Here is a 22,885-nt window from a genome sequence, read left to right as displayed (position 1 = left end):
AATAAATGTATGCCTCTCCATCAGAATGTCACTCAACAGTCTTCACATCTGTCTCCAGTAAGTGAGGAAGGTTGTGGAATTATGCAAAGGTCTTAAGCTTTCAATAAAACTTCTTGACAAGTGTAAAATATTAATCCAATCTGTCCAAACAGAAAGAAAGTGATTAATTAAAAGGGTAGGGAGATAACGTGTGGAAATGTGAGGTGTTCCTTGGGATAAATGAGTTGAGGAATCATTGAAATTCTTTTTCCTTTGAGCAGGGTTTGAAGAAACCCTGTCACAGAATGCAAAGTTCAGGCTAAGACATAACCATGACTTCCACATTTAAAGAAAATTTGAAATTTTTTGTTGCAATCATCTCAATGGAGGACAGTGATTGCCTCCCCAGGACAGATAATCGCACATCTTACAGGCTACAATGTATGCTGATTACCCTAGGGCTCTGGTGTTACACCTAAATTCCGAACTGCAAGGTTTGTGCCTTCATTCTTCAATGATCTATTACCTACAGTATATGCCAATTACCATTCTCTGGTAAGGGCTAAATCTTCCTGTCTTGTAATGGAGCTGTTTTAATTGGCTGCAACCTCCCCACTCCTTTCTTTTCTTTTTTTTGGTACGCGGGCCTCCCACTGCCGCAGCCTCTCCCATCACGGAGCACAGACTCCGGACGCACAGGCTCAGCGGCCATGGCTCATGAGCCCAGCCGCTCTGCGGCATGTGGGATCCTCCCGGACCGGGGCACGAACCCGTGTCCCCTGCATCGGCAGGTGGACTCTCAACCACTGCGCCACCAGGGAAGCCCCTCCCCACTCCTTTCGACAAAGAAGAGAGAATTCAGACGGGGCAAGGTCTACAGACAATGACAAATGTGACAATTTAAGGATTCTCAGGGTTTCACTCACCATGCTGTGTGAAGAGGTCACTGTGAATTATTTCAATCAAGCAATATAGCTTCTGAATGGTCAGCAAACCCACAGGAACATTTAGGATGAAATCAGTAAACATTTTGCTATAAAAGGAAAAACACAAGTGAAAAGAGACGCTGGAAATACTGCAAAATGACCCAGTGGGATACAAGACAGTACCGAGACGCAAGTTCAGTGAACGGTCATTAGATGCCACCAGAATGTTGGAATAGGCCCACTATACAATATGGGCCGAAATCTCTTCCAAAAGAATGATGCTTTAGAATGTTATTTTTCACTTCACACCCACCAGAATGGCTATAATCCGAAAGAGAGCCAGTAACAAGTGCTGACTAGGATGTGAAGAAACTGGTACCCTCATACCATGCTGGTGGGAATGCAAGACGGGGCAGCCACTTTGGAATAATGCTTGGCAGTTCCCGAAAATGTTAAACATAGATACCATATGACCCAGCATTTCAACTTCTAGGTATATACCCAAAAGAAATGAAAATATTTATCCACACAAGACCCTGTATATGAATCATAGCAACGTTATTCATAACACTTGACAAGTGGAGAAACCCAGACGTCCATCAGCTGATGAATGGATAAACATAATGCAGCAGATCCACACAATCCACCCATAAAAGGGAATGAAATCCTGACACTAACAGACCTTGAAAACGTTACGCTAAGTGAAAAGAAGCTAGTCACAAAAGGTCACGTATATTATACGATTCCATTTATAGGAGATGCCCAGAAAAGGTAAATCTATGCACACAGTAAGTAGGTCAGTAGTTGCCTAGAGCTGGGGTGGGAGTGGGCAATGACTCTGACTGGGCACGAGGAATCCTACTGGGGTGACAGAACTGTTCTAACAGTAGATTATGGTGATGGGGTAGAAGTCTCCTTCCTGATGTGGGAAAACAAGATGTCTTCAGCACAGGGGTCGACTGTAAAATAAAAACTGTAATGCTGAATTCTTTTAGGGGTGTATGGACGTGTGTGTTAGTGTGTGTGCACACACGCTGGCACACGAAAGATAACTAGGAAGATCCAGATCCTCGTGGAATTAACTTTGAGTTATTCTCCTCTGTGATCTCTTCTGTTTCATCAAAACATGACTCAATTTTCTAAACAGGGAAAAATACATCCATGATTTTCAATGTCATTTTTTTAAAAAATCAGTAGGTAAGGTGTTGAAGAGGAACCCACGCACGCGGAGTCAAGGGCCCACGAGCAGATGGGACCGGTCCTGGGGAAGGGAGTCTTCCCCGGATCTCCAAGCACAAGGCACAAGCGCCCGTTGTGAACATGGACGTCACCCCTCTAGTGAGCAAAGGCCTGGTCCCCATGCCCCAGGAGGACAGGCCCAGAGTATGGCCATGGCCCACCCAACTGCAGCTCCCCCCTCGTCCTCTGTTTCTCCAGACCTGAGGTTCTCAAACAGCAGCATTCATTGAAAGTGTCTGGAGGCATCACTAAAACCAAATAGCTGGGCCCCGCCCCCAATTCCTAATTCAGAAGATCTGGGAAGGAACCCAAGATGCAGCAAATTCCCAGGGGCTGCGGATATCGCCATTGTCTGGACCACTGCCTGAGAGCTGGGCTGCAGGCACAGAGCACACGGAGACCCGGGAGGGCAGACCTGTTGCCCATGGGCCCATCTGTGCCTCCTTTTCTCATTTAGAACCTGCTAAACTATAACCAGTATTGCCAGTGCCTGGGAGCAAAAATAAATGTGTCCACGCAGGACACTAAATCCTCAGGCACATCAGACACGTGATGATTCGTGGGGAGAGCAGCTTCCCAAAAGCCCCTCACCCTTCACTTCCAGGGCATGAGTGACCTATGGTGGACATAAAGTATAGAAGGGTGACCGTTTTTCATTCCGCTTAACCGCCCGACGGAAGGTGGCCCTTTACTAATATTTAGGTGGACTTTTCTGGCTGGTCAAGAGGTGTCACCACCCGCAGGTAAGTTTATTGTGTCAAACGTTAAATCAAAACCCAAACAAGGAGCAGACGAGGGCTGTGCTGCGGATGTCTGGGGTCACAGAGGCCGTGCACCCACGGGCTCGAGACACCTCTTTCCCAAATGCGGTGACATCTGCACAGTAAACAACTGAGACTGAGCTTGGATGGGGACGGTGGCAAAATCCGAAGGTGAAAGGAAGGATTCGGTCCCCAGCCTGACTCCTCCATCTGAAAGCCAGTGTCCAGCTCGCCCAGAGTTTAGTTTTTGGTTTTCATTTTACTATAACCTGAGCTGACAACTTGCGGCTCCTGTCTGAGGCTCACAGCCCTTGGGCAGGAGCCCCCAGAAAGAAGCTGTATGGTAATGAGGTAGAGGAGGAGAGACACCAATATTAAAGCTCCCGAGTCAAAACGTTTAGGTGCTGAAACCCAAACCCAAACCCAAGAACCACTTATGGAATTCTAAAGTCTAAAGGATGCAAAATGCCCAATTTGTATTACGTATGCATGAGGCTATAAATAATCTTCTAAAGAAAATATTGTGACCGTTGATAGAAGACACCTTTTCCACATAAAGACATAATGAGCAAAGTGTCACAGACACCATCACTAGAACATGTTCCAGAAAGAGTCAGAGCACTGAACTATGTGGACATGAGACAACCCAAGCATCCCGTGAACTAACGCCCTCAAAAGGAGGCCAAGCGTGGCACACGGGAAGCCTTCGCCTTGGGTGCTTCCTTACCTGAGCTCTTTGGGATCAAATACCAATTTCACATCGTTGACAATGGTTGGCAAGTATTTCAGCGCTGCACCCTGGAAACCAAGAACAAAGAAGAACGTTGAGCCTAAGGCAGTTGGCAAATCTTCACACGAAGTTGTAATTACTTTGAAAAACCACACACATACCAAAAAAACAAAGATCACTTTCCTGATGAGAAGTTGATGGTTAAACACAACAAAAATTGAGGGGAAAACACAAAGCCTCTGATCCACAAACAGTGGAGATGTGTCAACATGGATATCCTGACACATAACAAAAGTGATGTGAGCAGAAGCCAACATTCAATGCTTGCTCACGAATGCCTATACTGTACCAAGCTTTTATGTGATTTTCCCCTTTACCCAAAGGAAATCCTAGCAAATGAAGACCTGTGCCCCCAGAAGAACTCCCCACCCACAAATTCACTGTAGCTCTGCCACACTCAACAATGAGAATGACTGCCTTTGCTCCATTCCAGAAATGACTGCCTGTATATCTAGGTCCCTGAACTTGGAATCACTTTCTTCTTTAGTAACTTTATCTCCTATATTCACATTCTGTATCTTCCAGAAAACCCACACTTTCAGAAAATAAGAGTGATGGTAATAATGATAGATGCTAATACATGCTCTGCCAGCTGTGTTAGACCAGTGTATATTTTATCTTTAATTCCAACAGACCTCCTACAGGGAGTTAGCTGTGCAGGAAGGCAAGGAAACTGACAACGGAGATGTTAATTACTTTGCCCCTGATCACACAGGTAGTACTGAACTGAGCTAGAATTAAAATTCAGTTTGGTGGGAAGCCAGGGCCTCAGCCCACCCTCATCTATATGCGATTGGGAAAAGGTCCTGGATTTTAAATGTTCTGACCCTGGCTGGGACGCCCCCCTCTGCCTCTGACTCTAAGTGACTCCTTCTACCGGAGGCGGGGGGGGGGGGGGGCTCCCCCTTCCTGAATGAAATGGAGGAAATAATACTCATGTCAAATACCTCCAGGGGCTGCAATAAAGCTCAAAATCTAATTGAAAAAAGAACTGGATAACACTTTGAACACTGGAAAATGCCACACCTATTACCTAAACAGCTGTTAGCATTGTTTTCCAAAAGCAAGGAGGCAGAAACCCACCTTAAATGGATTACCCTGAATATATATGGTCAACCAATTTGCAACAAGGGACAAAGGTGCCCCCTCGGTCAGCACCAAATAAAATTCCTTCCATACCTCACATCCTATATAAAAATTCACTTTAAATGTATCATAGATCTTATATTCTTAAAACTATAAAACGTCTAGAAGAAGATACTTGTGACTTCGGGCTAAGCAAAGATTTCTTTCATATGATACCAAAAGCAAAATCTGTAAAAGAAAAAAATTGGATCAATTGTACATCATCAAAATGAAGAATTCCTGCTCTTCAAAAGAACTTCTGCTGAGACAACAAAGACAAGCCACACACGGGGAGAAAATAATCGCAAAGCAAGTCAAGGCACAAGCGAAGTGAAGCTGTTTTGCCAGTATTTGGAGCCAGTCCACCTCCAAGCCCCTCGTGCCTTAACGCGCCACAGTCAAGATGATCAAGGACAGGTAAGCCAAGTTTACCTCTAAATCTGCACTACAGAATTAGTGGTGTTTTTCCCCAGGTGTTAACCCTGTCCTTCAATGCTGGCCAGATCAAGGAATTCCAACTCTCTGCTTTGAGATGCAACTTTTTTTTTTTTTTTTTTTTTTTTTAGCGGTACGAGAGCCTCTCACTGCTGTGGCCTCTCCCGCTGCAGAGCACAGGCTCCGGACGCGCAGGCTCAGCGGCCACGGCTCACGGGCCCAGCCGCTCCGCGGCATGTGGGATCTTCCCGGACCGGGACACGAACCCGCATCCCCTGCATCGGCAGGCGGACTCTCAACCACTGCGCCACCAGGGAAGCCCGAGATGCAACTTTTTTTTTTTTTTGGCTGTACGCGGGCCTCTCACTGTTGTGGCCTCTGCCGTTGCGGAGCACAGGCTCCGGACGCGCAGGCTCAGTGGCCATGGCTCACGGGCCCAGCCGCTCCGCAGCATGTGGGATCTTCCCAGACCGGGGCACGAACCCATGTCCCCTGCATCGGCAGGCGGACTCTCAACCACTGCGCCACCAGGGAAGCCCCCGAGATGCAACTTTTGAAAAGAACCTTAAATAGAAATAATTTCATTCTGCCTTCCAAAGTTCTGCTTCAAATACCTTAGAGTTGCTTTGAAAAAATAAAAAAATATTTACTGTGACGTTTAATAATAAGCGTTTGCACAGCTGACTGCTCGGGCCAGAAAGTGTCTTGTCTAGTTTGTGAGGGTCCTGCGGGCGAGGATGCATCAGCATAATGCGTTTTAGCCTGTACCCCACGAAGCACCATCTGCCTGGAGCAGCGTGATAAACACCATCTTACAAGGACAAACAGCGGCAAACAAGACAGGCCTTCGCGGCCCACCCTCTGCTCGCTGCCCGGGGGCCGCCGGGCGCTGAAGGCTCCCCAACCCAAGGTCAGGCGACACCCACAGAGGGAGGGCTGTACCCACGGAGACCCCCAAATGCTGCTTAACAGGGAGCTCTGCCGAACTGAGCCAGATGCTAGGGACGTCGCGTTTTACAGTTCACGAGGGTCACAGAGAACAGGAAGCAACCACGAGCCCACGTCAGTCCTGGATAACGTAACAAGGGCAGACAGACGGAATGAAGCGAAGGCGAGGGTGTGCCCCGCACCCCATTTCCAGCTCTGTTCTCTCCGTACTCCGGCGGTCGTGGGCTCCTTTCCACCGTCTGCCCTCCCCCAGTGACCGTCTCAGCCTCTCTTCGCTCTCCTCCAGCCCAGGATCCCACCCCCTTTTCGCTCAGCTCACCTCCCGCTTCAGGGAAAACCAAAACCATCAGAACAGGCTGGGCAGTTCTGCCCACCACTCAAGCCGAAACAAGCCGGACGCCCGGCCTCTGCCTGTCCCTCCAGGCAGACAGAGGGAGCACCTCCCTCCACGGGGTGGGGGTGGGGGGATACTGCCCGCTGCCCCACCGTCTGATCGAGCACCTCCCGCATTCTCCTCCACACTCCAGCCCACGCCAGCCTCTCCCCTTGAAAGCACCCAGAGCCCCAGGCTCCCCACCGCCCAGCCCAGCACAGACAGCTCCCAAGCTGTGCACTCACCCCGGTGTCCAGTAACCAACGCACTGCCCAGACCTCTCGAGCCGCCATCAAGTCTCCATTCCTGCCGAGGCCACAGCGACCCCAGGCCTTCGCTTAGGTGACCTTCCCGTGACACTGCTGTGACCCCTCATTTTCCGGAGCATCCACAGCCCTCACTGCCAGGGCGACCACCTTCCTCTGTCCCCTGCCCCTCCCTTAAAGGTGGGTGTCCTTGCAGTCCTATTCTAGACTTTTCTCCCCCCTCTCCATACCCCTCAGGGAGCCCCCTTCGGCCGGCTGCAGACGCCTAATGCCCGTCTCCCAGGTCACCTCTCTCCTGAGCTTCACACTCACACACCCGACGGCCACTGGACTCGTGGCTGCCCCACAGATGCTGCAAACTCCCCCTGCCTTAGAGGGGGCCCTACCCTTCGTCCCGGTGCTCCAGGCTCAGGGCGCTGCACCCGGGAGCCCCCAGGTAACACGCTCAGGATGCTGCGTCTTCGGCACAGCCCACTTCTGACCAATCACAGAGCCTGGTGGATCCTCACTATTCCACACGCCCTGCCTCTACGGCCTTCTCCATTTCTATAGTGTCCACCACCTGGCCCACGCCTCTTGTGTCTCCCTCCGGCAGGAAGGCACGGCCTCCTAAGGGGCCTCCCGCCTCTGCTCTGACCTCCTCAAGGTCACGTCCCACGTGCAGCCAGAGGAGCTTTCCTAAGATGCAAATCTAACTGAGATACTTGGGTGGCAACGCCCTGCTCCTGGGATACAGGCCTGACCACCCAGCATCCTCAGAGGCCCGGGCCCCACCTCCCCCATGTCCCAGTCAGGGGCCTCCACCTCCACCTGCAGGACCCTTTCCAACAATGTGGAGCCTCTTTCAGTCTCCCCCATGCTACGGACATCTCTGCCAGCTCCGAGGCTGTGCCCATGCTGTTCCCTCCTCCTGGGTCACTGTTCCCCCCACTCCTGCCCCTGGTCCTAAACACGCAGAGGTATCAGCCCTTAGCCATTGTTTTCCTCAAGACACACGGATTCCGGGTCAGCCATCGAGGACTATTACCGCGCTGGGCCGTGTGTCTGTAGCCCCCCGACCAGGGTCTCACGGCTGTGGCCTGGCCAAGGACCCTAGACACAGCAGAGCCTCCATGACTCCCGGACCCACAGAGCTTTGCCCAAAAGCACCTCTTTAACCTCAAGAGACTCTGCACCTCTTTGCTTTGCACCCACTGAAATCGGCCTCGTCAGCTGAGAGACCCAGCTGTATCCCCTCCAGGAAGATGAGCAGCCAGAAGAGGCCGAGGGAACCCTGAGGTCCACCCAGTGCAGCCCAAGCCTCCTGAGAAAGCGCGTGCCATCCCCCACTCTCGTTAAGGGCGCAGCCCGCTTTGCCCATTTCTAACACTGGCTACTGGACGAGAGACTTGAGTGTTCTGGTTTCCGCTCGTGCTTGCAGGAAAAGGCCCCCGTTTCCTCCGTGGAGTCAGGCTGCTTCCCTGAATTCAGGTCTCTTTCAAGGGCAGGGCTGCTTCGAGAGCGTCTCAAGTGTGCGGCACGGGCCAGGCAAGGCGGGCTCGGCTCGGTGAGGGGCAGCGATGGGCCGAACCTCATCTGCAGAAAGCGCCTCCAGAAACAGAAGGCCCGAACGCAGACGAGGGAGGGTAGACGGCATGACGCCCAGGAGTGGGTGTCCCCCCGGACGAGCACCCGGGCTCCGGGCCAGGCTGCCACCTCCGCCACCTACTATGTGAACTCAGGAAGGGAGCCTTTCCTCTGGGTGCCTCTCAGTGGGAAAAGATGGAGGTTAGTAGCGGTGAATGGGGCGGCCTCCAGCGGCAGTCGGGAGAACGGAAGGGTGCCGTGGAGGCGACGAGACACCCCCAACCCATCACTGCTGCCCACGGACGGTGCTCACCACTCGTTGTGGCGGCAGGAGAGTGTGGATGTGTGCAGATGTGAACACACACACCTTCTTCAACGTGCAAAACTCTCCATTCAGTGAAAACTTCCATTTATCAAGTCCTGATTAAAGTGGTAAGTAGTGAGTAGAATCATTTGCCAAGTCTCAGAGACAGTCAGGTAACAGGAATGGAGGGCACCGGAGACGTCTCTTTTTCTGTTGTTGTTTTCTATTACTTTTTGTAAACCAGTTATTTATTTACACAAAATCTTGCTCAGAACATGCCAGCCTCTTTCGAATGGTAGGGGAGAGGCCAGGATGCCCGCATGGCATGTCAGCAGCCACCAGGGTGCCTCCCAGGCCTTGGCTAGGCTCCGGGCAGGCGGGGGGCACGCATCGGTTCACTGGGCGAGTGAGGTGGGCAGGAGGTGAGGCCTGTGGGATGTGCCCCAGAGACAGGGCTCAGCTTGGAGTGGGAGCTCCTCGGCACCCCTCCCGGGGCTGTGAGCCGGGGCCACATAACCTGTGTGAACACACCCACCGGACAGGGTCTAGCCAGGAACAGAGACCAGCACAGCAGAGGAATGTAAATGAATTCAATGTTTAAGCTTTGTTTATCCGTCTCCTGTGTCTTAAGTCATAATTGAACTTATCAAATCAGTGTTTGCTTTTTAAGAAAGTTATTCTTTCAGAGTTGACTTTAAATTTACCTGAATTAACAAAACGGCAGCTTAAGTCCAGGCTGCCACTTCTCCTTGAACGTGGAAAAGCTTTTCCCACGTGAGGACGGACAGGTCCAACCCTAAAGGCCTTTGGGCCTCAAATACGTGTGCAATGACCCACTGACATGCTGAGAACACGCACTTCAGTCCCCCACACACTCAGGCACGTGAAGGATTCAGGTACAACTGAAACTACCACCAAAAACAATAGGGCTCCCTGCCATTGAGCACTGATTGAAAGGCAGCAATCCACAGAAAGATACAAGAAACAAAATCAGGGGCCAGTGGTAAAGCTATTTCTACTAATATCAAAAGACAAGTGGGCTTCCCTGGTGGCGCAGTGGTTGAGAGTCTGCCTGCCGATGCAGGGGACGCGGGTTCTTGCCCCGGTCCGGGAGAATCCCACATGCCGCGGAGCGGCTGGGCCCGTGAGCCATGGCTGCTGGGCCTGCGCGTCCAGAGCCTGTGCTCCGCGGCGGGAGAGGCCACAACAGTGAGAGGCCCGCGTACCGCAAAAAAAAAATAAAATAAAATAAAAGACAGGCAAGTTGCTGGGTGGTCCTCTTAATACTGGGTTCATCACTTAACATCCAGGCAATCAGGAACTCATGGTACCCACAGAGCTACCATATGATGCTGCAATACCGCTCCTGGGCACATATCCAGATGAAAATATAACTTGAAAAGATACAGGCACCCAACGTTCATAGCAGCACTACTTACAATAGCCAAGACATGGAAGCAACCTAAATGTCCATCGTCAGATGAATGCGTAAAGAAGATGCGTGATATATATATATATATATACACAATGGGATATTACTCAGCCATAAGACAGAATGAAATAATGCCATTTGCAGCAACATGGATGGACCTAGAGATTATCATACTAAGTGAAGTAAGTCAGACAGACAAAGGCAAATATCATATGATACCACTCACATGCGGAATCTTAAAACAATGATACAAAAGAACTTATTCACAAAACAGAAAGAGACTCACATAGAAAACAAACTTATAGTTGCCAAAGGGAATGAGGTGGGGGGGGGGATAAGTTACGAGTTTGCGCTTATCAGGTACACACTACTATATATAAAATAGGCAAACAATAAGGACCGGGCTTCCCTGGTAGCGCAGTGGTTAAGAATCCGCCTGCCAATGCAGGGGACACGGGTTCGAGCCCTGGTCCAGGAAGATCTCACATGCCGCAGAGCAACTAAGCCCGTGCGCCACAACTACTGAGCCTGCGCACTACAGCCCACGAGCCACAACTACTGAAGCCCGCGCACCTAGAGCCCAAGCTCCGCAACAAGAGAAGCCACCGCAGTGAGAAGCCCGCACACCACAACGAAGAGTAACCCCTGCTCGCCGCAACTAGAGAAGGCCACGTGCAAAAACAAAGACCCAATGCAGCCAAAAATGAATGAATTAATTAATTAATTTTAAGAAACAATAAGGACCTACTGTATAGAACAGAGAACTATACTCAATATCTTGTAATAACGTATAATGGAAAAGAATCTGAAAAATATATATATATGTGTGTGTATGTGTATAACTGAATCACTTTGCTGTACACTTGAATCTAACACAACATTGTAAATTAATTATACTTCATTTTTTAAAAAGAGAGAAACACCTCTGAAGAGGGCAATAATGAAGTATGATTTAAAGGTTAAAACAAAAAACTCATGGTATCACAACTCTGAGGAAGGAAAGTATGGTCAGAACTGAATCAAATGGACAAAAAACACATTGAAACCAAAATTCTAGAGAGAAAGAAATGAAATGCATGAAAGAATTATGAAATGGCAGAAAATTCCAAAAGTTTTCTAATTGCTCAAACAGTTCAGGTTAAAGAAATTAAATAAATTTTATACTCTTCCCTAAGCAAATTTAATTGTCATGCATCTCATGAGAATGCCAACTTAATCCAAACTGTAAAACAAAACAAAACATGCACTTTCCATCCAGTATCGATTTAATGTTGTAAGTATCTCTCTGGATAAAAATATTACTACTGATGATGATTAACAGACACTATTTTAGGGTAAAGTTCAGGCTACATTTTTCAGCATGATTAGTTTAATTAAATCCATTAGCATATCTTTATATAAGATTACAAGAGCTATCTGTGATACAAAATAAGTTTTTCTTGAATAATGTATGAAGCAATTATTAATTACATATTTCTCCAGAAAACACATATTAAAATGATTCCATTTGGAGGTTTTGAGCTAAAATATATATGGTCCACAAATTGTCCTTTCAGACTTGGCTCAGAAGAACCAGAGCGTCCTGATACAGGAAAGCATCCTGATACAGGAACATGTAGCAAGAACAGTTCAGCCAATAGGTGCCCCTGGACCAGAGCTTGTGTATTTCATAGGGCACAAATGAAATGGAGCAGATGGCAGGACATGAAGGTTTCATGCAGTTAAAATGGAAACACACGGCACTTTGGAGAGATTCAAGGATGAGCCACACTGTTCTTAGACACAGAAGAATCCAGAACAAAAGAAAGATAATGACAGTGACTGCTTCTGCTCCTTACACCCTATTCAATCAAGACTACCTACATCTTCTGTATCTTAAATCTAAAATCACCTCTCCTCTTTATACCAAGCTCCCTTGAAGCAGATTCTGGTCTTTAATATAACATTCCCCATCTCTACGGCCAACGTTTAGGTTCATTCAATCCCGAGTGACAAGTGAGCAGCTGGAGGAAATCACTCCTCTGCGTAGTTTTATGTATAACTATCACAAAATCCAAAGGAAAAAGGTAGTGAGAAAAGTACAAACAGTACACTAAGATTAAGATTCTTCAGTGAGGACTTCTCTGGTGGCACAGTGGTTAAGAATTCATCTGCCAATGCAGGGGACACAAGTTCGAGCCCTGATCTGGCAAGATACCAAATGCCGTGGAGCAACTAAGCCCGTGTGCCACAACTACCGAGCCGGTGCTCTAGAGCCCACGAGCCACAACTACTGAGCCCGCGAGCCTAGAGCCCGTGCTCCGCAACAAGAGAAGCCACCGCAATGAGAAGCCCACACACCGCAACGAAGAGTAGCCCCCGCTCCCTGCAACTAGAGAAAGCCCGCACACAGGAGCGAAGACCCAACGCAGCCAGAAAATTAATAAATTAATAAATAAATAAATTTATTTTTTAAAAAACACACAGAACAGAAAATAGCGGGTGTGGGCAAAGACACTGAAACCTCTGCGCACTGTTGATGGGAATGTTAATGGTTCAGCCACTGAGGAAAACAGTACGGAGGCTCCTCAAAAAATTAAAAATAGAGCGACCATGTGACCCAGCAATCCCACTTCCGGGTATTTACTCAAAAGAAATGGAAGCAGGATACAGAAGATACATTTACACACTCCTATTCACTGCAGCATTATAAACAACTGCCAAGAGGTGGAAGCAACGCAAATGTCCATCAACAGATGAATGAGTAAAGATGTGGTCGACAGGAGCTTCAAGATGGCGGAAGGGTAGGACGCGGGGATCACCTTCCTCCCCACAGACACATCACAAATACATCTACACGTGGAACAACTCCTACAGAACACATACTGAACGCTGGCAGAAGACCTCAGACCTCCCAAAAGGCAAGAAAGTCCCCACGTACCTGGGTAGGGGAAAAAAAAAAGAAAAAACACAGAAAAAAGGATAGGGACGGGCCCTGCACCAGTGGGAGGGAGCCGTAAGAGTAGTGTCCCTTCGCGGGCGGAGACTGCGGGTGGCGGAGGGGGAAAGCTTCGGAGCCTCGGAGGAGAGCACAGCCACAGGGGTGCGGAGGGCAAAGCGGAGAGATTCCCGCACAGAGGATCGGTGCCGACCGGCACTCACCAGCCGAGAGGCTTGTCTGCTCACCCGCCGGGGCGGGCGGGGCTGCGAGCTGAGGCTCGGGCTTCAGTCGGAACGCAGGGAGAGGCCTGGGGTTGGCGGCGTGAACACAGCCTGCAGGGGGTTAGTGCGCCACGGCTGGCCGGGAGAGAGTGCGGAGAAAAGTTTTCTTGCCTCTTTGTTTCCTGGTGCGCGAGGAGAGGGGATTCAGAGCGCCGCTTAAAGGAGCTCCAGAGACGGGCGCGAGTCGCGGCTAACAGCGCGGACCCCAGAGACGGGCAGGAGACGCTAAGGCTGCTGCTGCCGCCACCAAGAAGCCTGTGTGCGAACACAGGTCACTCTCCACACCCCCCTTCCGGGGAGCCCGTGCAGCCCGCCACTGCCAGGGTCCCGGGATCTAGGGTCAACTCCCCCGGAAGAATGCACGGCGCGCCTCAGGCTGGTGCAACGTCTCGCCGGCCTCTGCCGCCGCAGGCCCGCCCCACACTCCGTGCCCCTCCCTCCCCCCCGGCCTGAGTGAGCCAGAGCCCCCGAATCAGCGGCTCCTTTAACCCCGTCCTGTCTGAGCGAAGAACAGACGCCCTCCGGCGACCTACACGCAGAGGCGGGGCCCAATCCAAAGCTGAGCCCCTGGGAGCTGTGAGAACAAAGAAGAGAAAGGGAAATCTCTCCCAGCAGCCTCACAAGCAGCGGTTTAAAGCTCCACAATCAACTTGATGTACCTGCATCTGTGGAATACATGAATAGACAACGAGTCATCCCAAATTGAGGAGGTGGACTTTCAGGGCAAGGATATATATATATTTTTTTCCCCTTTTTCTCTTTTTGTGAATGTGTATGTGTATGCTTCTGTGTGTGATTTTGTCTGTACAGCTTTGCTTTTACCAGTTGTCCTAGGGTTCTGTCTCTCCTTTTTTTACTTAAAAAAATTATTTTTTCTTAATAATTATTTTTTATTTTAATAACGTTATTCTATTTTATTCTCCTTTATTTTATTCTATTTAATCTTCTTTCTTTCTTTCTTTTTTCTCTCCCTTTTATTCTAAGCCGTGTGGAGGACAGGCTCTAGGTGCTGCAGCCAGGTGCCAGGGCTGTGCCACTGAGGTGGGAGAGGCAAGTTCAGGACATTGGTCCACGAGAGACCTCCCAGCTACACATAATATCAAATGGCGAAAATCTCCCAGAGGTCTCCATCTCAACGCAAAAACCCAGCTCCACTCAATGACCAGCAAATTACAGTGCAGGACACCCCATGCCAAACGACTAGCAACAGAGGAATACAACCCCATCCATTAGCACAGAGGCTGCCTAAAGTCATAATAAGGCCACAGACACCCCAAAACACACCACCAGACGTGGACCTGCCCGCCAGAAAGACAAGATCCAGCCTCATCCACCAGAACATAGGCACCAGTCCCCTCCACCAGGAAGCCTACACAACCCACTGAACCAACCTTAGCCACTGGAGACAGACACCAAAAACAACGGAAACTACGAACATCCAGCCTCCAAAAAGGAGACCCCAAACACAGTAAGTTAAGCAAAATGAGAAGACAGAGAAACACACAGCAGTTGAAGGAGCAAGCCAAAAACCCATGAGACCTAACAAATGAAGAGGAAATAGTCAGTCTACCTGAAAAAGAATTGAGAATAATGACAGTAAACACGATCCAAAATCATGGAAATAGAATGGAGAAAATACAAGAAACGTTTAACAAGGACCCAGAAGAACTAAAGAGCAAACAAACAGTGATGAACAACATAATAAATGAAATTTAAAATTCTCTAGAAGGGATCAATAGCAGAATAACTGAGGCAGAAGAACGGATAAGTGACCTGGAAGATAAAATAGTGGAAATAACTACCACAGAGCAGAATAAGAAAAAAGAATGAAAAGAATTGAGGACACTCTCAGAGGCCTCTGGGACAACATTAAACGCACCAACATTCGAACTATAGGGGTCCCAGGAGAAGAACAGAAAAAGAAAGGGACTGAGAAAATATTTGAAGAGATTACAGTTGAAAACTTCCCTAATATGGGAAAGGAAATAGTTAATCAAGTCCAGGAAGAACAGAGAGTCCTATACAGGATAAAGCCAAGGAGAAACACGCCAAGACACATATTAATCAAACTATCAAAAATTAAATACAAAGAACAAATATTAAAATCAGAAAGACAAAAACAACAAATAACACATAAGGGAATCCCCAGAAGATTAACAGCTGATCTTTCAGCAGAAACTCTGCAGCCAGAAGGGAGCGGCAGGACATATTTAAAGTGATGAAGGAGAAAAACCTACAACCAAGATTAAACTACCCAGCAAGGATCTCATTCAGATTTGATGGAGAAATTAAAACCTGTACAGACAAGCAAAAGCTAAGACAATTCAGCACCACCAAACCAGCTTTACAGCAAATGCTAAAGGAACTTCTCTAGGCAGGAAACACAAGAGAAGGAAAAGACCTACAATAATAAACCCAAAACAATTAAGAAAATGGTAATAGGAACATACATATCAATAATTCCCTTCAATGTAAATGGATTAAATGCTCCAACCAAAAGACACAGACTGGCTGAATGGATAAAAAACCAAGACCCGTCTATATGCTGTCTACAAGAGACCCACTTCAGACCTAGGGACACATACAGACTGAAAGTGAGGGGATGGAAAAAGATATTGCATGCAAATGGAAATCAAAAGAAAGCTGGAGTAGCAATTCTCATATCAGACAAAATAGACTTTAAAATAAAAACTCTTACAAGAGACAAAGAAGGAAAGTACCTAATGATCAAGGGATCAATCCAAGAAGAAGATATAACAATTGTAAATAATTATGCACTCAACATAGGAGCACCTCAGTACGTAAGGCAAATGCTAACAGCCATAAAAGGGGAAATTGACAGTAACACAATCATAGTAGGGGACTTTAACACCCCACTTTCACCAACGGACAGATCATCCAGAATGAAAATAAATAAGGAAACACAAACTTTAAATGACACATTAAACAAGATGGACTGAATTGATATTTATAGGACGTTCCATCCAAAACAACAGAATACACATTCTTCTCAAGTGCTCATGGAACATTCTCCAGGATAGATCATATCTTGGGTCACAAATCAAGCCTTGGTAAATTTAAGAATATTGAAATTGTATCAAGTATCTTTTCTGACCACAATGCTATGAGACTAGATATCCATTACAGGAAAAAATCTGTAAGAAATCCAAACACATGGAGGCTAAACAACACACTACTTAATAACCAAGAGATGACTGAAGAAACCAAAGAGGAAATCAAAAAATACCTAGAAACAAATGACAATGAAAACCCAAAACCTATGGGATGCAGCAAAAGCAGTTCTAAGAGGGAAGTTTATAGCTATACAAGCCTACCTTAAGAAACAAGAAACGTCTCAAATAAACAACCTAACCTTACACCTAAAGCAGTTAGAGAAAGAAGAACAAAAAAGCCCCAAAGTTAGCAGAAGGAAAGAAATCATAAAGATCAGATCAGAAATAAATGAAAAAGAAATGAAGGAAACGATAGCAAAGATCAATAAAACTAAAAGCTGGTTCTTTGAGAACATAAACAAAATTGATAAACCATTAGCCACACTTATCAAGAAAAAAGGGAAGACTCAAATCAATAGAATTAGAAATAAAAAAGAAGTAACAACTGACACTGCAGAAATACAAAGGATCATGAGAGATTACTACAAGCAACTATATGCCAAGAAAATGGACAACCTGGAAGAAATGGACAAATTCTTAGAAATGCACAACCTTCTGAGACTGAAACAGCAAGAAACAGAAAATATGAACAGACCAATCACAAGCACTGAAATTGAAACTGTGATTAAAAATCTTCCAACAAGGGCTTCCCTGGTGGCGCAGTGGTTGAGAGTCCGCCTGCCGATGCACGGGACATGGGTTTGTGCCCCAGTCCGGGAAGATCCCACATTCCACAGAGCGGCTAGGCTCCAGGAAGATCCCACATGCCGTGGAGCGGCTAGGCTCATGAGCCATGGCCGCTGAGCCTGCGTGTCCGGAGCCTGTGCTCCGCAACAGGAGAGGCCACAACAGTGAGAGGCCCGCGTACAGCAAAAAAAAATCTTCCAACAAACAAAAGCCCAGGACCAGATGGCTTCACAGGTGAATTCTATCAAACATTTAGTGAAGAGCTAACACCTATCCTTCTCAAACTCTTCCAAAATATAGCAGAGGGAGGAACACTCCCAAACTCATTCTACGAGGCCACCCTCACTCTGATACCAAAACCAGACAAAGATGTCACAAAAATAGAAAACTACAGGCCAATATCACTGATGAACATAGATGCAAAACTTCTCCACAAAATGCTAGCAAACAGAATCCAACAGCACATTAAAAGCATCATACACTATGATCAAGTGGGGTCTATCCCAGGAATGCAAGGATTCTTCAATATATGCAAATCAACCAACGTGATACACCACGTTAACAAATTGAAGGAGAAAAGCCATATGATTATCTCAATCGATGCAGAGAAAGCTTTCGACAAAATTCAACACCCATTTACGATAAAAACCCTCCAGAAAGTAGGCATAGAGGGAACTTTCCTGAACATAATAAAGGTGTTATATGACAAACCCACAGCCAACATCATCTTCAATGGTGAAAACCTGAAACCATGTCCACTAACATCAGGAACAAGACAAGGTTGCCCACTCTCACCACTATTATTCAACATAGTTTTGGAAGTTTTAGCCACAGCAATCAGAGAAGAAAAAGAAATAAAAGGAATACAAATTGGAAAAGAAGAAGTAAAGCTGTCACTGTTTGCAGATGCCATGATACTATACATAGAGAATCCTAAAGATGCTACCAGAAAACTACTAGAGCTAATCAAGGAATTTGGTAAAGCAGCAGGATACAGAATTAATGCACAGAAATCTCTTGCATTCCTATACATGAGGAAAAATCTGAAAGTGAAATTAAGAAAACATTCACTTTTACCATTGCAACAAAAAGAATAAAATATCTAAGAATAAACCTACCTAAGGATACCAGAGACCTGTATGCAGAAAATTATAAGACACTGATGAAAGAAATTAAGATGATACAAATGGATGGAGGCATATACCATGTCCTTGGATTGGAAGAATCCACATTGTAAAAATGACTCTACTACCCAAAGCAATCTACAGATTCAATGCAATCCCTATGAAACTACCATTGGCATTTTTCACAGAACTAGAACAAAAACTTTCACAATTTGTATGGCAACACAAAAGACCCCGAATAGCCAAAGCAATCTTGAGAAAGAAAAACGGAGCTGGAGGAATCAGGCTCCCTGACTGCAGACTATACTACAAAGCTACAGTAATCAAGACAGTACGGTGCTGGCACAAAAACAGAAATATAGATCAATGGAACAGGATAGAAAGCCCAGAGATAAACCCATGCACATATAGTCACCTTATCTTTGATAAAGGAGGCGAGAATATACAGTGGAGAAAAGACAGCCTCTTCAATACGTGGTGCTGGGAAAACTGGACAACTACATGTAAAAGGATGAAATTAGAACACACCCTAACACCATACACAAAAATAAACTCAAAATGGATTAAAGACTTAAATGTAAGGCCAGACACTATCAAACTCTTAGAGGAAAACATAGGCAGAACACTCTATGACATAAATCACAGCAAGATCTTTTTTTGACCCACCTCCTAGAATAATGGAAATAAAAACAAAAATAAACAAATGGAACCTAATGAAACTTAAAAGCTTTTGCACAGCAAAGGAAACCGTAAACAAGATGAAAAGACAACCCTCAGAATTGGAGAAAATATTTGCAAATGAAGCAACTGACAAAGGATTAATCTCCAAAACATACAAGCAACTCATGCAGCTCAGTATCAAAAAAACAAACAACCCAATCCAAAAATGGGTAGAAGACCTAGATAGACATTTCTCCAAAGAAGATATACAGATTGCCAAAAAACACATGAAGGAATGCTCAACATCATTAATCATTAGAGAAATGCAAATCAAAACTACAATGAGGTAGCACCTCACACCAGTTAGAATGGGCATCATCAGAAAATCTACAAACAACAAATGCTGGAGAGGGTGTGGAGAAAAGGGAACCCTCTTGCACTGTTGGTGGGAATGTAAATTGATACAGCCACTATGGAGAACAGGATGGAGGTTCCTTAAAACACTAAAAATAGAGGGGTGCAGGGGTTGGGAATCCGCCTGCCAATGCAGGGGACACGGGTTCAAGCCCTCGTTCGGGAAGATCCCACATGCCACGGAGCAACTAAGCCCGTGTGCCACAACTACTGAGCCTGCACTCTAGGGCCCGTGAGCCACAACTACTGAGCCCACGTGCCTAAAGCCCATGCTCTGCAGCAAGAGAAGCCACGGCAATGAGAAGCCCGCACACTGCAAAGAAAGAGTAGCCCCCACTCGCCACAACTAGAGAAAGCCAACGCACAGCAAAGACCCAATGCAGCCAAAAATAAATATATAAAATAAATAAACTTACAGAAAAGAAAAAAAAAACTAAAAACAGAACTACCATATGACCCAGTAATCCCACTACCGGGCATATACCCTGAGAAAACCATAATTCAAAAAGAGTCATGTACCACAATGTTCACTGCAGCTCTATTTACAATAGCCAGGACACGGAAGCAACCTAAGTGTCCACAGACAGATGAATGGATAAAGAAGATGTGGCACATATATACAATGGAATATTACTCAGCCATAAAAAGAAATGAAATTGAGTTATTTGTAATGAGGTGGATGGACCTAGAGTCTGTCATACAGAGTGAAGTAAGTCAGAAAGAGAAAAACAAATACCATATGCTAACACATATATATGGAATCTAGAAGAAAATCATTCTGATAAACGTAGGGGCCGGACAGGAATAAAGATGCAGACGTATCGAATGGACCTGAGGACATGTGGAGGGAGAAGGGGAAGCTGGGACAAAGTGAGAGAGTGGCATGGACATATACACACTACCAAATGTGAAACAGATAGCTAGTGGGAAGCAGCCGCATAGCACAGGGAGATCAGCTCGGTGCTCTGTGACCACCTAGAGGGGTGGGATAGGGAGGGTGGGAGGGAGATGCAAGAGGGAGGAGATATGGGGATATATGCATATGTATAACTGATTCACTTGGTATAAAGCAGCAACTAACACACCCCTGTAAAGCAATTAGACTCCAGTAAAGACGCTAAGAAAGAAAGTAGATGGACACTTGTTGCGCCTCCCTGGAGAATATCCACAATGCGGGAAGGTCCCCCTGTTTCTCATGGGAGAGATGTCATTTCCATTGGGCAGGACAGTTTTTACCACCTCTCCGACTCCTGCCCATTAAATGCACGTAACCCCCTGCACATAACACACACACACAGAGTCACTATCACAATCAAATGATGTCCCCGACATTCCCAAACAGCCCCTGGCTAAGAACCACCAGGTTAGACCAGAGCTTCCCCTTCTGTGTCACGAATGGGTCCCCAGCGGGCAGAAGCCCTCAGCCCTTGGGTCAGCCTGGCCAGACCCAGGCCTCTGGATCGATGGGCTAGTCCCCTCTGGCCACGAGTAGCTGTGCTATACAAGGATGTGCCCAGGTATGGAAACGGCGGGGACGCGCAGGCTCAGGTGTGGCTCTGCTCTCCCTCGTTTAGCTCCTCTCAGTGGTTAAGACTCACTCTTGGAACTAGCTCCTGCACCTGTTTCATCCTGGTTCCCCGAGGCTGGGCACATGGGACACCAGAAGGGAGTTCGCTCAAGGACGGAATGAACTATAGGACAAGGGGCCAGGGGAACCGCCATGACTCAGGAAATGAGGCCAGGCTGAGATGCTCAGCAGAGCACAGGGGCCCTGCAGGTAGCACAGGGCTCTAGGTAGCAGGACCACGGTGCAAAACGCACAAGGCCAGAGACAGAGAAGGGGACGAATTAGCACATTCAAGAACAAAACCTTCGGGCCTCCCTGGTGGCGCAGTGGTTGAGAGTCCGCCTGCCGATGCAGGGGACGTGGGTTCGTGCCCCAGTCCGGGAAGATCCCACATGCCGCGGAGCGGCTGGGCCCGTGAGCTGTGGCCACTGAGCCTGCGCTCCGCAACGGGAGAGGCCACAGCGGGGAGAGGCCCGCGTACCAAAAAAAAAAAAAAAAAAAGCACAAAACCTTCTTCTCTGGAGCCACTGTGATCTCCCTAGCCTTCTAAAATCCATTTGCCAAGAATTAAGTCATGCAAAATAGTGGTATTACCGTAATGTCGGCAGGAACAAATTTGAAACAAACTATGAACTTTTCTTTTTTACTTTTTATTGGCACAGCCGTGCAGCAAGGAGGCCCAGTGAGAAGGGGACGATCCTTTAGAACAGGCCTCCACTGCCTCCAAATTGGCGAAAGTTAGTCACCTGTCTAGACAGCTTCCAGGAGGCAAAGCATGCTTCCAATGATGGTGATTTTCTAAAACACACTTGAAACTCCGAAGTCGACAGATAAGAAGATGGTCCATTCAAAGCATGTTAAGGGGCTGCGTTTCAGTGAAGGAGTTTTGAAAACAGCGACTGAAGGAAACAACACGTCACACTTGTGTTTTACTCACGGGCTGAATTATCTCACAGAACGCAGCCTTTGAGGAACAGGAATGGGTGGACGAAGGGGCTCCAGCAGACAAGGGAGGACGGAAGATGCAGGAGGGAGGCTGGTCTCCTCCACCCTCCCAGCACCTCCCGCTGCCCGCTCGCCCCAGCCCACCTGACCCCCCCTCAGGAAAACCATTAGAGATGACGCTCTAGGGTGCGGAGACACTCAACAGGCAGATGTAGCCAAACAGGGTGAATAAAAGGCCCCTCAAGAGAGTAAACAGTGAAAACAAGCAGGGCCCAACACTCGGACCCAGGCTCTCCCTCCCACTCCTACCCCAACCCCAAGTCCTGTGCACACTGGCTGCCCTGCATCCAATGCAAAAAACAGCCCACTGTGGGTGGAACTGTGCCCCGCCCCCCGCAAAATATGTTCCACTTCTAACCCCTGGGACCCATGAAAGTAAACTTATTTGGAAATAGGTACTTTGCAGATGAAATCATATTAAGATGTGGGCACACTAGAAAGGGTGGGCCTTAAATCCAATGCCTGTGTCTCTGCTTTGTTTATTTACTCATTTATTGTGACTTACTTATATTTATTTATTTTCATTGAAGTATAGTTGACTAACAATATCATTAGTTTCAGGTGTATAATATGGTGATTCGATAATTTTATATATTATGAAATGATCACCCTGATAGGTCTGGGTACCGTCTGTCACTACACCAAGTTATTGCAATATTGATTATATTCTCTAGGCTGCACATTACATCCCTGTGACTGACTTAATTTATAACTGGAAGTTTGTACCTCTTCATCACCTTCACCTATTCCCATCTCCCTACAGGTCCCTCCACTCTGGTGATCACCAGTGTGTTCTCTGTATCTATGAGCTTGTTTCTGTTTTGTTACATCTGTTGATTTGTCTTGTTTTTTAGATTCCACATGTAAGTGAAATCACACTGTATTTGTCTTTCTCTGTCTGACTCATTTC

At 47.0% G+C, this 22,885-nt stretch overlaps 1 protein-coding gene across 3 annotated transcripts in view; it reads right to left on the bottom strand.

Moving 5' to 3' along the window:
• Positions 1-22,885, bottom strand: part of DOCK1 (dedicator of cytokinesis 1) — a 526,850-nt gene that overhangs the window by 344,813 nt on the left and 159,152 nt on the right. For all 3 annotated transcript variants that reach the window (XM_082673365.1, XM_082673366.1, XM_082673367.1), the window contains exons 24-25: positions 3,633-3,703; positions 906-1,012 (exon numbers count right to left, since the gene is read on the bottom strand). In XM_082673365.1, coding sequence (XP_082529491.1) covers positions 906-1,012; positions 3,633-3,703 — 178 coding nt within the window. The remainder of the gene's footprint in view (positions 1-905; positions 1,013-3,632; positions 3,704-22,885) is intronic.

Source organism: Grampus griseus (genome assembly GCF_964374135.1).
Source record: "Grampus griseus genome assembly, chromosome: 16".
In the NCBI taxonomy this organism is placed as follows: Eukaryota; Metazoa; Chordata; class Mammalia; order Artiodactyla; family Delphinidae; genus Grampus; species Grampus griseus.
The sequence above is the reverse complement of the archived record's forward strand: the minus strand, read 5'-3'. Positions and strand labels throughout refer to the sequence as shown.